At 40.2% G+C, this 13,515-nt stretch overlaps 1 protein-coding gene across 1 annotated transcript in view; it reads right to left on the reverse strand.

Moving 5' to 3' along the window:
• Positions 1-13,515, reverse strand: part of TYR (tyrosinase) — a 50,251-nt gene that overhangs the window by 23,654 nt on the left and 13,082 nt on the right. The window contains exon 3 of the mRNA XM_057399028.1: positions 4,733-4,880. Coding sequence (XP_057255011.1) covers positions 4,733-4,880 — 148 coding nt within the window. The remainder of the gene's footprint in view (positions 1-4,732; positions 4,881-13,515) is intronic.

Raw genomic sequence — 13,515 nt, forward strand, 5'->3', positions numbered from 1 at the left:
TCATGAAAGCTGGAGGGAAGAGGTCCTGTAGTGGTATCACTAGAAATGACAGTCTGGGTCTAGCTGTACAAGTAGTCCAACAAGACTTACAACAAGATGTAGGAGGCTGGAATTCTACACCCTATTGTGTGTCTCTGGGAGATCAGTTCTAAAACGTTTGTTCTAAAATCAGGGCCTTTGAAAGTCATCTATATTATTGTAATAAACCCCATCCATTACTGCAAGACCTTAGAAATGAGATGAGAACTGGGACACTATCACATTACCTGCAGGTATGAACTAGTATGGAGACAGTATCATAGAATCATAGAACAGTTAGGGTTGGAAAGGACCTTAAGATCCTCCAGTTCCAACCTACCTACCATGGGCAGGGACACCTCACACTAAACCATGTCACACAAGGCTCTGTCCAACCTGGCCTTGAACACTGCCAGGGATGGAGCATTCACAGCTTCCTTGGGAAACCCATTCCAGTGCCTCACCACCCTAATAGTAAAGAACTTCTTCCTTATATCCAACCTAAACCTCCTCTGTTTAAGTTTTAACCCGTTACCCCTTGTCCTGTCACTACAGTTCCTAATGAAAAGTCCCTATGCTATGAGGTCTCCACGCAGCCTTCTCTTCTCCTGGCTGAACAGCCCCAACTTCCTCAGCCTGTCTTCATACAGGAGATGCTCCAGTCCCCTGATCATCCTCGTGGCCTCCTCTGGACTTGCTCCAACAGTTCCATGTCCTTTTTATGTTGAGGACACCAGAACTGCACACAATGCTCCAGGTGAAGTCTCACAAGAGCAGAGCAGAGGGGCAGGATCTCCTCCTTCGACCTGCTGGTCACGCTCCTTTGGATGCAGCCCAGGATATGGTTGGCTTTCTGGGCTGCGAGTGCACACTGAAGCTGGCTCATGTTCATTTTCTCATCTACTAACACCCCAAAGTCCTTCTCCACAGGGCTGCTCTGAATAATCTTTAATGGTGATCTTTTATGGTGACTTATTTGTCCCATTGCTATTTAGTTTTTGTTCCAGGTTTCAGAGGGAATTGTTGTGGTGGGATGTAGAAGTCAAGAAAGGGAGAGATACAGAACAAATAAGAAAGATGGAAGAAACATTCAAAGGACAGAAGTGCAGGGATAACAGATGAAGATACTGTGTGGCTATAGGGATGGAGGGTCTGAAAGAGTCAGCACAGAGAAAAGAGTTCATTTTCAGAGCACAGAAAACACCCTACTGAGCTCAAGTGGGACCAGGGGCCCTTGCTTTCACTGCTTGTGCAGCTGCTCCTTCCAGCTTGAGTGGGTTGACTGCTCCCTTGTTATTCCCTTGTGCTGACTGGAGAGCGTATCTGAATTGCTGCAACACTTGCAATTAGAGAAATGCTTCAGAGAGCTAAAAACCTCTCATTTTTTGCTGAATGTATATTTTGTTGCATCCTTTTTGGTTTTAAGGTATTCAATTAACAATTAATATTTTTTTGGGGTTGTCATCTGCTTTTAGCAAGCATTGAGGTTTGATCCCTAGGTATTCTAGCTAGCAAATAAGGCAAGGAGCCTGATTTATCAGTGCTAAGACAGGTGTGTACCTTCATACTTCTGCATTGCTGAGATGAAATGACCTAAATAAAAGGAAGCATTTGTAAGCAAATGCTTTGCTTTTCACCTGAGAGATCTCAACTACACCTCTGCTCCATCCATCCTTCCCTCATTTTGCACATCAGGCCTGGGTAGGGAAGCCTGGGGAGTAGCAGATGGGAGGCTGACTGTTGCTCAGTTTGGAATGCAGCTCCTAACATTTGGCTCACACCTGTCAGCAGACTCCGTATACACTTGTTTATCCTCCTCTGTACCATATGTTTCTATGTAGAATCAGTTCCAATGATCTATTGCCTTACTCCTATCACTCCTATTATGGTCGTAACTGAGCATTTCACAGTCGTTAATGCATTTACCCTGACAGCGTCCCTGTTGCGTAGGACTCTAATATCACCCACTTTACAGATGGGTTAGCTGAAGCTCTGATCAACAGCTCCTCAACAGTCTTACTGAAATCAATGGGAAGGAGACACATCTCCAGGAGATGTGAGTTTGGGAGAGTAACCTACATGCTCAGTTTCCCCCAAGGAATTTGCTGTGGAGTGACGAATCCCTTTTTTAAGTCCTATGTGGATGCTCAAAGTGATGATCATTCTTGATTTCTTGACACAGAGCTGTTCCCTGCCTTTGCAAGACCCAGCAGACCTGTGGCTGCAGGTGTCCAACCTTATTACAGCCTTGGCCATTAAACCTTTGCCTCACAACTCTTCATGTGCTCAGCAAGGCCTTGAAGAAATGCTGTCTGTGACAGAAGATAGAATCATAGAATCATAGAATCAATCATAGAATAGATTTAGTTTAAAAAAAGTTTCATAGAATAATAAAATCATAGAAAAGATCTAGTTTAAAAGGTAGTCAAAAGCCCGTTCACCTAATGCTGTGAGAGCAATCAGCTGTAAAGTGTTCTGCTCCTATGAGAGAAGTTGATAAGGACAAAAAAAAGTGTTTCTGCTGCTGTGGAGACTATTTCTCCCATTTCCTTTATTCTTTGTATCCTTGCTTGCCTCTCAGAAAATAACTTCTTTGCAGCCCTTCAGATTTAAAATCTGTGTAAAGAGGAACAAGGGTTTTTTGAAATGTACCGTATGTACCTATCAGTCACCTACTTATTAATTATAACTAAAAGCATGATTAATCTGTCATGGATAAGGCTGCTAAGTAACACTAATCATGCTAATGTATTTCTGTCACACAGAAGGCAGCATTATTATCAGGTTTTACATCCATGTGTACTAAAGACCATACACACAGTAGCTGCAGAGCACTGCTAACATTCTTTCTACGCAGATGGGATGAAGTTGCAATGTGGATATCTGTATTGCCCCCACAATGCCTGTGCAGTGATTTATTTACTTAACACCAGTAGGATTTAATGATGTTATCTTTTGCAAGCAATTTTGCTGTCTAAAATGGGTAACAGCTACAGCTATGAAAAGTATTTCCAAGGGCTCATAGTGACTATGAAAGAAATTCCTCTGTTGGAGGGGTCAGCATGAAGACCAAGATCCTACTTAAGCCCTTCAGCGAGTGGGAGCTAAGAGATGCATTGGTCCGATACAAACATGAATGACTAAGGAAAATAATTCTTTTGGTATGGCAGAGCATAAAACTTTTTCTTCTGTGTTTCTCTTCTTTTAATGTTCAACTGATCTGTTCTTTAATAGTGTAGATGTTGGAAAGTTAATTTCCAGGTGCCAAACTCATGACCTGAAATGTTTGTTCATCCATTCTGTCAAGCAGTTGATGGGTGGATCATAGATAAGCTACACTGTTTAACTCTGTAAAATGTTCTGCAGAAAAGCTTTTAATAGAAGAGAGTTTCAAACCTGACACCTTCAGAAGGCTAATGAGGAGCAGAAGACAGGTAGGTCACCCTTTGAAGGAGCCATTCTAGTGATGCCTGGGTGACCTGCTTAGACTTGATGTCCTATTTCTGGGTGTGCAGTGTGTGAAGGATACAACCATTAGGCTCATTAAATATATAAACTGAGGAGAAAAAGCCTGACTTCAAATTTGCCTTTTTATACCTACAAGCTTTTCAGTTAAATAAAATAAAGTTTTATATGGCAGTTTTTGTATGAACTACCTAGAACTAAAGAACTACACTGCAGAATGATGTCTGCAAGTTGTAATCTTCATCCTTCCTGTGCTGCATGCCTCAGTGACCCAAATGAAGAAACCATTCTGGTTTTCATCTGAATAAACACCTTGCCACATGCAGGCAGAGTCTCAGTCCGTAGGTTTCTGAGCACACGAATTTATGAGAGTTCCCAAAGTTTGTACAGGGTAATAGTGTTTTTCTTCTAGGCACTGCAGTAGCCAAGTCACCATCAGTGCATGGTGGGAAAGCAGAGGAAAACTGATAAGAATAAACCAAGTGCTTCAGAGCAAGGGTTGTTTGCCTTTGCTTAGTTAACTTCTTTTTTTCACTTTAGTCATCAGAGTTTAGTGTAATGTCATGCACAGCGGATTGTTTGCAGCCACTTGCATTTATTATAGTGACACAGAAATTCTTAAAGTCACCATTAAATCTTGGAGTACTGTCCTAAACATAGACACTCTTTTCTTGCAAAACTGTGTTTCCCTACCCTTTCTTATTAATAAACATGATATCCTTCTGTTTGCTTTGCTTTCATTCTGCACAGCTGTACTCTTCTCTTTCATCAAGAGACAGTCACAATTTTGTTTATCACACTGAAATACAGATTTTTTTCTTTATTTATGAATAGCATGCTTGGATTTTCCTTATGGAATAAAAATTAAAGCAGCACTGACATTTAGAATGTAAAGGAATTGCTCCAACTGATTATAGTCGTGTTAAAATGAGTCACACACTTCTGGTCCAAACTTCCTGACATACACATCCATATATATTAATCACTATGACATCACTGCAGAACTATTTTTACCTTGGTAACAAAAGCTGAATGCATTTGTCAACTTGTCAAATTATATTTAATCCAGTGATCATACAGACAGGTTATGAAAGACACTTGCTCTCAAATAATAGCAGAGATCAGTTCCACATGTCTTAAAATGCTGTGCATGTAAAGGCATGTAAAATATTTGCAGTTCTGAAATGTAGGTGAAAAACACTATAAAAACACAAAATAAATGAGATTTACTAAGAAGAACTAAACTCACCTGTCAACAAATGCATGGTGTAGTACAAAGATAGGATCATTTGCAGAACCTTGTACTTGGGACATGGAGCCATTCATGTAGATGTGAAGTGCATTATGCAAACCGCTTTGAGATATGTTTGATATTGCAGTCCGTGGATCAGCAAAGCCTGTATATTCAAGAGGAAATCATATGCTGATATGACAATGGGTATAATTTTCTTTCCAGTAAGACTGAAGATCAAAGTACCTACTTTCACTTCATTTACATTCAGCTTTTTTAGACAAGAGCTTAAGAAAACAGGTAAAGGGGTGCTAATGTATTTCAAAGGCATAGCAAAGATGAAATTATAATAAGCTAAATTAAAAGTCTTGCCATGTAACTAATGCAGGATGTCAGCAAATGTACTGCTTAACTGATTTATATTTGTAAACTTCTTTGTCCATGGTGCCTGGCTGTTAAAAGGCAGCATAATCACTGCAGCCATTTGTGTGTGTTCATCTATTTATGTTGAGAATATTTATTCACTTTATTTTCATTTTTGATCTCTATACTTACAGGTTCCTAAGATAAAACAGGCTATTTTATCTCATCAGATAATCATTTACTATTGTTTGTCTCTATAGAACACGTTATTTTATTAATAGCAACCAACACAATACAATAATAACCTTTACAAAAGAATTTGGTAAATAATAATTTTCCACAATCAGACTTGCAGCATGCAAGTCTGTAGGTTCTGGTTATTTTGGAGGGCACTTAAAACACGGCCTTTCAGAAGAGGTCACGCAGACCAACCCCGAATAGGAAATGCTGGAAGCTGAATCTTTCCATTAGTTTTAATTTGGTAGTCTGTCCGTACCTCAGCTCTGATGTTGGTATTCCTAATAGCTGAGCTTCCTCCCTACTTATAAGGACCCCTATCCTTCTCTGGGATTTTCTGGGAAGAAACAGCAGAAACATGAATTGTCCTCCCAGTCTATTTCTTAACTCAATGCTAGTTCTATTTAATCCATGCTACAAAACCTGATCTGGTTTCTGAAGTTGTCTTCTTCTCACAATTTCTATAAGCTGTAGGATGAGGAAGTAAAGTGGAAACATATAAAAACATCTTTACAATTTGATAATCAAAAAGAGCTGTGAACATATGCTTGTGGTGATCCCCGGTATTTTCCCTGTATTGTTGCAGTTTATCATGTCTGCAAGGTGGAGAAAAGAAAGATCTTAGCTATTTCCTTTGGGAAATGCCTCACATACTTTGAATAGTTGCTTTATTTACTTATTTGGACCAAGAATTAGCATTTGAACAAGGATCAGCAACATACTTTTGAAGTGAATCTCCCAACAGCCCTCCTGTTTCATGCTGTGATTCACATCACAGGGCAATTTCTGACTTTGCAGGCTGGATTCCTTTGTAGGAAATCAAAAATGTACCAAATATCTGCTGGTGCTCAGTACATGGAACTGAACTAGAGCTGATGGGAAAGAACCCTTTCCCTGTCAAAACCCTCATGTTTAACATGGAAATCAGGTCCTCAGTACCAACTGGTTTGCTCTTTGGATTTGTTACTCTTTGAGTCACACAAAGTATTAATTGAGACATGGCTAGAGATGCCTTATGAGCAAAGTCATACCCTATGAACTTGGAATGCTGAGTTCTAGACTCCACTGGGAAATGATCACATTGTTTTGTTACTCTGAAGTCCCTCATTGGGTTTTGCCTTGTCTGTTAACCTTTTCAAACAGGGGAAAAACATCTGGCACAAAACCACTGGTAATTATAACAGGGATCAAATCATAGCTGTGGCACCTAGGAACCAATACACCATAATAACCATCCATCTCTCTGATTGTAACAGGAGGACAACGATTTTGAGATATTCAAGAAACGTCAGAGTAGAAAACATAATCAGGACAGTTGGAGGAGGTAGAGTTGGCTTCTGGTGAAAACTGTAAGACTTCAGGGTGGAGGGAGTCTGAATTTAGGCAAGAAAGAGGAACATGTTAACGCCTACAGATAACTGCATGTTTTAAGTAGATCTGATGTGTACTGGGATTATTGAAGACGCTGCATGGTGACATAAACAGCAATGGGCAGAAGTTCCCAAAGGGAAAACACTGCCCACAGAAATTTGCCTGGTGGTGAATACTGCTACCTAGCTGTCAATCAGGGGAAACAGCAGACTAAAATATTACCTATGAAGAATGATGTACATTGACAGTCTGGCTAGAACTCACAGGATCCAATAGCAACAATTCTGGCCTTCTTTGCTGATGGCCACAGTGTATGATTGCTGGAATCAGGTGATGTAGCAACACTAGGAAATTACTGTGAATAAGAACTGAAAATGATCTGTGTATCATTCTGAAGCAACTCTTCCACTTATATTCAACTGCATTATAAGTATGTTTAAGGGAAGATAAACTTTACGCAGAGTGTAGGCAGAAGGGTTTATATCAGACTTGGGATACTTCTTGGGATATTTCTTAATGCATTGCAAGCACTTGGCCTAATAATTCATAAACCAGTACACAAAATACTCTCTTTGGCTCTGGATAGATTTTCATGGAACATCTGCACACAAACAATTTATCTTAATAATCAAAACTCCGTAAACGGGACAGCTTTAGCAACCCCACCCTCCAGCTCCCAGTTAATTGAGGTGCAGTCAATCAGCGTCAAAGGTGACATCATGTTTAACCATGTGCATGAGAACTTCTAATATCTGATTTCTCATTATGAAAACTGATATGAATTGTTATCAGGAATAAAACCACAACGTGATGTCACTTCACTTTATTACTCAGGGACTTATTCTTTTCACTCAAACTTTTAAGAGTACTTCAGTGCAGTCACCTATTCAGGACGACACACTGTGAAATGGGGTAGAACAAATGAAAAAGTATATGTGAATAAAATGAGCATTTTTTTCAGGGTACTGGCAACTTTGCTGAAGTGGCTGCAGTAAAATCACCTCCACAGCAAACGTGAGGCTATAGATCTACAACTGCAGTGAGCTGAAATAAGAGTTCCTTGCCTCCACTTCCTCCCCTTGCCTTGCCCCCTGCTCTGCCTCCCTTTCTCATGCATATCCTTGTACCATCTGATTTAACTCCTGGCAGTAAACTACCCTGGAGTATGGGATTTCAGTTTTTTCCCAGGCTACTGAGATACAGCATCTCATGTAAGGGCATGATAAGAACCAGTGTTGGTATCAAAAAAGGAGGGAAAGCAACTGATAGCAGAGACTGCACAGAGAAGCTGGACTGCCCCTGATGTCAGTGAGTTGTTAAATCATTTGGCCAGTATAGGAAGCTGTAGCATTCAGACATCCTTTTAAACCCTCATTTAATTATGGTGCATTAGAAATAACCATTAGGGTCTACATCACTGAAGTGACTGGAAGTTTTACCAGTGGTTTCAATAAGAGAAAAATCACATTTTTAAGAGATCATAAACTTGATTCTGCTCCTGCTTATAGCACTGTAAGTCAGCAAAATTCAGTGGGTTTGAAGTAGCTTCACTAGAGTCAGGCCAGATTAAATCAGATGGGGATTTAGCCCAGAGTTTACTATAGGAGGAGCTTGATGCCACTCAAAATTAAGGCTGCCTGACAGTTTTTAGGGTGATATATGCGTGGTTCTTAGTGAACATGTAGTTAGGTAAGGTGTGTCTTTTAATAAAGATTTAATTATATTAACTGTGGATTTTATAATCCAGTAACGGAGACCATGAAAGTTCATGTACAATCACTCAAGGGCAAAGCTTTTTGTACTAAAAACAGATAGTGTTTTCCTCAGTTGCTCATTTGCTTCTGACTGAAGCTCTGCATAGATTTTGCAGGACTTGGAGAGCATTAGCAACATTCAGTGCTACAGGAATGAGGAACCATTCCAATAGTCCTATCTCCTATGATTATCTTAGTGGGCTGCTTAACATCTGTAGCATTGCTAACATTGAGTTATTGATAACAGTCTTGCAGGTGGCTTTATTAACTGTTTTTCTTACAAAACAAATTTTAGTTTTGTATGGTTTTCTGGGCCAGTTGTTAGGACAGTTTGTAGACAACACCAAGTTGAGTGGGAGTGTTGATCTGCTGGAGGGTAGGAAGCTCTGCAGATGGATCTGGACAGGATGCATCAATGGGCTGTAGCCAATGGTATGAGGTTTAACGAGGCAAAGTGCATTTGGGTCCTACATTTGGGTCCTACATTTGGGCCAACAACCCCAAACCAATGCTACAGGCTTAGGGAAGAGTGGCTGGAAACTGCTCATGGAAAAGGACCTGTGGGTGCTGACTGATGGAACTGAACATGAGCAGCTTGTGCCCAGGCAGCCAAGAAGGCCAACAGCAACCTGGCCTGTATCAGCACCAGTGTGGCAGCAGGGCCAGGGCAGTGATCATCCCCCTGTACTGGGCACTGGTCAGGCCACATCTCAAATCCTGTGTTCAGTTCTGGACCCCTCAATATGAAAGAGACATTGAGGTGCTGGAGTGGGTCTAGAGAAGGCCAATGGAGCTGGCAAAGGGTCTGGAGCACAAGAGTAATGGGAATGGCTGAGGGACTTCGGGGATTTAATTTGGAGAACAGAAGGCTCAGAGGGGACCTTATCACTCTCTACAGCTGCTGAAACACTTTTTGTGGTGGGGGTTGGTCTCTTTTCCCAAGTAATGAGAGATAAGACAAGAAGAAACTGCCTCAAGTTGTACCAGGGGAGGTTTAGATTGGATATTAGAAGAAAATTATTTACTGAAAGGATTGTCAAATGTTGGAACAGGCTGCCCAGGGAAGTGGTGGAGTCACCATCCCTGGAGGTATTTAAAACACATGTAGATGTGGTGTAAAGGGACATAGTTAGTGATGGACTTGATAGTGTTTGGTTTATGGTTGGGGTCAATGATCTGAAAGGTCTTTTCCAGCCTAAATGATTCTGTGATCCTATTATTTTCTGTCTGAGTCCAATTGGCTGACATACTTAGTCCTGCTCTCCCTTGGGATGATTTTTTTCATTAATAAGGATTTCACATTTTAGGGAAGTTCAAGTCAGATAGATGTATCTACTTTAAAATAGGAAGAATATAAGAGTTTTAAGGCCATATCCTTTCTGGTCTTTGAAATTAGTGATGTTCTTCTGGCTTAAGTTTGTGGAGTTTTTCTGCCATTGGCAATCTCACAGGAAATTTTTCAGGGTTAAATCTTACATATTTTCTCAAGCAATGTTATTGCTGTATTCTCTCTAGAGTGAGGTAGTTGCAAGATACACAGAATTTGGCCTAGGGGCTCTAGTAAATGAAAGTTTGTGATTGTCTAATTTAGACCATGTCACCATCTAGATTTTTCCGCCAAAATGACTGTTTTGGGTACAATAGACTGTGGTCTGGGGACAATAGACTGTGGTCTGGGGACAGTAGACTTTTTAGTTTTCTACTAATAGCGCTCTGCAAGTTAACAGCACTTCCTCAATGTGCAGCATAAGTTTACCCAGAGATTGATGTTTGAGCTGGGTGAGAATGTTGGCTGTAGGGTATAACTTTTTTAATTAGAAGTTTTCTGTTGGCAAACGTCATTTTGAGAAACCATTTTTCATTAGCTATATGGATCACAGTGAAAATACTGAGAAAACTTTCCCAGATGAAAATATCTTATTTCAATAAAAAAAAAGGAAAATGTCCTATTCAAATGAAATTACATTTTGAAATGTTTGATGTTTTATTCCATTATTTCATGATAGAACAGCAGTAACAATGCATAATTGTGACAGACAGTGGAATGCTATGACATGGCTTGACTTGATACCATGTGTCATGAGTTAATTATGAATAATGAAAGTGATACAGAGTTTTAGAATTTTTTTCTTTTTAAATGTTCTTTGTTATTTTGTGCCAAACTTGGAAGGCACTGATTTTCATTTGAAACTTCCATGAATAAAATAATTTCAGATGTGAAATTTGCTCACAAATAACAAGAAATTTTAAGGTTTTCACCTTCTCTTATTCTTAGGAGATAGCATTTGAGGTGTCACACCAAAACTGAAGTCCACAAAGGAGAAACCCAGCTATTTCATTTGCAGTCAGCTAATCCATTTCGGATCTCACCTGATGTTGATAAACCAAACTGATTTTTGGTTCTCATCTTGTATCTATGAAGTGTCCAGTGAGGTCAAAAGTGTTCCCCAATTAGAGCTATGATTCAACAAATCCTACATAAAATGTTTTTTCCCACTTCAAGTGGCAATACGCAAACTGCTTTTAACCTGTTGTTTTACAGTTAAAACAAAAACTGGCCTGTCCTAAAGTGAAAGGACAACCCATGTGCTCAGCCTCAGTGGGGTGTTGCCTTATTGAAAAATACTGACCTTTGCTGTTTATGGCTGTTGTAGTTACTCTTTGAGTGACAACATTTCTGTCTCTGTGCAACATTTTCTGTTAGTCAAACAGAGATTCAGCCTGCATAATAATGTTTATACCCACCTCTCTGAAGGGTAAAATGGTGCTGTCTTTGTTCCAGTACACTCAAGCATGGAAGAGCATTAAGTTTTGCCTAGAAAGTATTCTTCTATATGGTTGGTTCTTTTAAGTGAGAACATTACAGAACTAAAACTGAAGGGTAAATCTCACATTGCTGTAAATCAGGAGCCAGTCAATTACAGTCACTAGGTTGGTTCTGGTCACTAGAGTAGCTCCAGTACAGTCAATACACTTACTTTGGATTTATGTTGGATCTAAAAGCTACTAGAACTTGACCTTAGGTGTGATGGCACAAACTTGTGTAAACAAGTAAAGAAGGACTGAAAAGTTTTTTGCTTAGGAAAAGTAGTAAATGTTAGGAAATATAGAGTGTTAGGTTTGTAAGAATGCTGTCATGTAGAAGTAGGCACTGGAACAATAAATGCAAGCTGGCAATTGAAGCTTGGCATCTGTACAATAAAAAATAATAAGCAAGCCACTTTTAAGAAAGGAGCTAACACGATATGGGTTTTTTGGCAGTAATACTTATTGAAAATCTTACCACCATCTTTGTCAACATTAACCATGTATTCTTGGCTTCATATTGCAGTTCACTATCGTGTTGGCTATATAAGTTAGTTGACAGAAATGTTTGTGGTCCTGTGATGTCCAGTTGAGTGTTGACATAATTCAGGTTAAAAATAAAATATCCTCAGAGAAAAAAATCTGCAAAAAGTTGTGCTGATTGAATAGGCTCCATCTCCACAGTAATATAGAGAAATACTTACTGAGCCACACCTGGCTCACATTCAGACACTCATCAAAAGGAGCATGACCAGCAGGTCGAAGGAGGTGATCCTGCCCCTCTACTCTGCTCTCCTGAGACCTCACCTGGAGTATTGTGTGCAGTTCTGGTGTCCTCAACATAAAAAGGACATGAAACTGTTGGAACAAGTCCAGAGGAGGCCACGAGGATGATCAGGGGTCTGGAGTACCTCCTGTATGAAGACAGGCTGAGAAAGTTGGGGCTGTTGAGCCTGGAGAAGAGAAGGCTGCGTGGAGACCTCATAGCAGCCTTCCAGTTTGTGAAGGGGGCCTATAGGGATGCTGGGGAGGAACTCTTCATTAGGGACTGTAGTGACAGGACAAGGGGTAACGGGTTAAAACTTAAACAGGTGAAGTTTAGATTGGACATAAGGAGGAAATTCTTTCCTGTGAGGGTGGTGAGGCACTGGAATGGGTTGCCCAGGGAGGTTGTGAATGCTCCATCCCTGGCGATGTTCAAGACCAGGTTGGACGAAGCCTTGTGTGAGATGGTTTAGTGTGAGGTGTCCCTGCCCATGGCAGGGGGGTTGGATGGGTTGATGATCTTAAGGTCCTTTCCAACCCTAACTATTCTGTGATTCTATGATTATGGGATGATGTGGACACAGCTATGCTTTAGTGATCTCTGGCTCGAAAGAAATATTCTTATGGAAAGAAAGATAATATCACTCTGCTGCCTTTTACGGTTTTCCATATAAGCACTTGAGCAATGTCGGTCTCTTTTAGCTAAGCTATAAAAGTTAGACAGCAATATAGGATCTGGTAATTGCACTGGGAGTTGGACTATGAGTAAACATGGTCACTTTATTAACAGGTTTTCCCCTAGAACAGACATCTAATGTTAGGTTGTTCTGGTTTCAAGTCTACAGAGCTAATAAGGAGGGGACATTCATTGTCTCAGTCTTACCCTACTAAGCTGCAGCTTCCCAGGCTCCCTTGTCATGATTCACAGGACTCACAAAGTTCCACATCCACTGCCAGGAGAAAAGGGGATTCTCAGGCTCTTTTCTTCCCATTTAGAATCACATAGGAAGGGTCCTACATGTTCTCTGAGAGGGCTATGGTATGTGTCATGGAGGGCCTATCTTGATGGATTGATAAAGCAAACATGCTCTGCCCTGTGTTAACTGGATTCATCCAGAAGAAATGAAGTATCTTGACCAACAAAATAAAGGTTCTGTAGCTACCCAAGCTGTATGGACTCTGAATTGTATCTGGCTTGCATATATCCATGAAAACATATTTGTTTTTTTTTTTTTCCCCAGTCTATTAGAACTATCTAAATCTCAAGAAAAACATTAGAATCTAATAGCAACAAACATGACATGCCTTGTGTGGTATTTGGAGGGCTCCAAATGACCTCAGTGGTGGGCTGGAGCTTCATAACCTCAGTTAGGAGAAAGATGAACACTCTTCAGCTTCTGAAGGCTTGTTACACAGAACAAAAGAACTCATTTGGAGGAAAAATTTGATTCAGAAGAGTTCTTGTAAGATACAATGATATTACCATTATTCAGATTAAAGCATGAC

The sequence above is a fragment of the Pezoporus wallicus genome, unplaced genomic scaffold (genome assembly GCF_028554395.1).
Source record: "Pezoporus wallicus isolate ANWC-B61680 ecotype Strahan unplaced genomic scaffold, APGP_CSIRO_Pwel_v1 contig_3876, whole genome shotgun sequence".
Classification (NCBI taxonomy): domain Eukaryota; kingdom Metazoa; phylum Chordata; class Aves; order Psittaciformes; family Psittacidae; genus Pezoporus; species Pezoporus wallicus.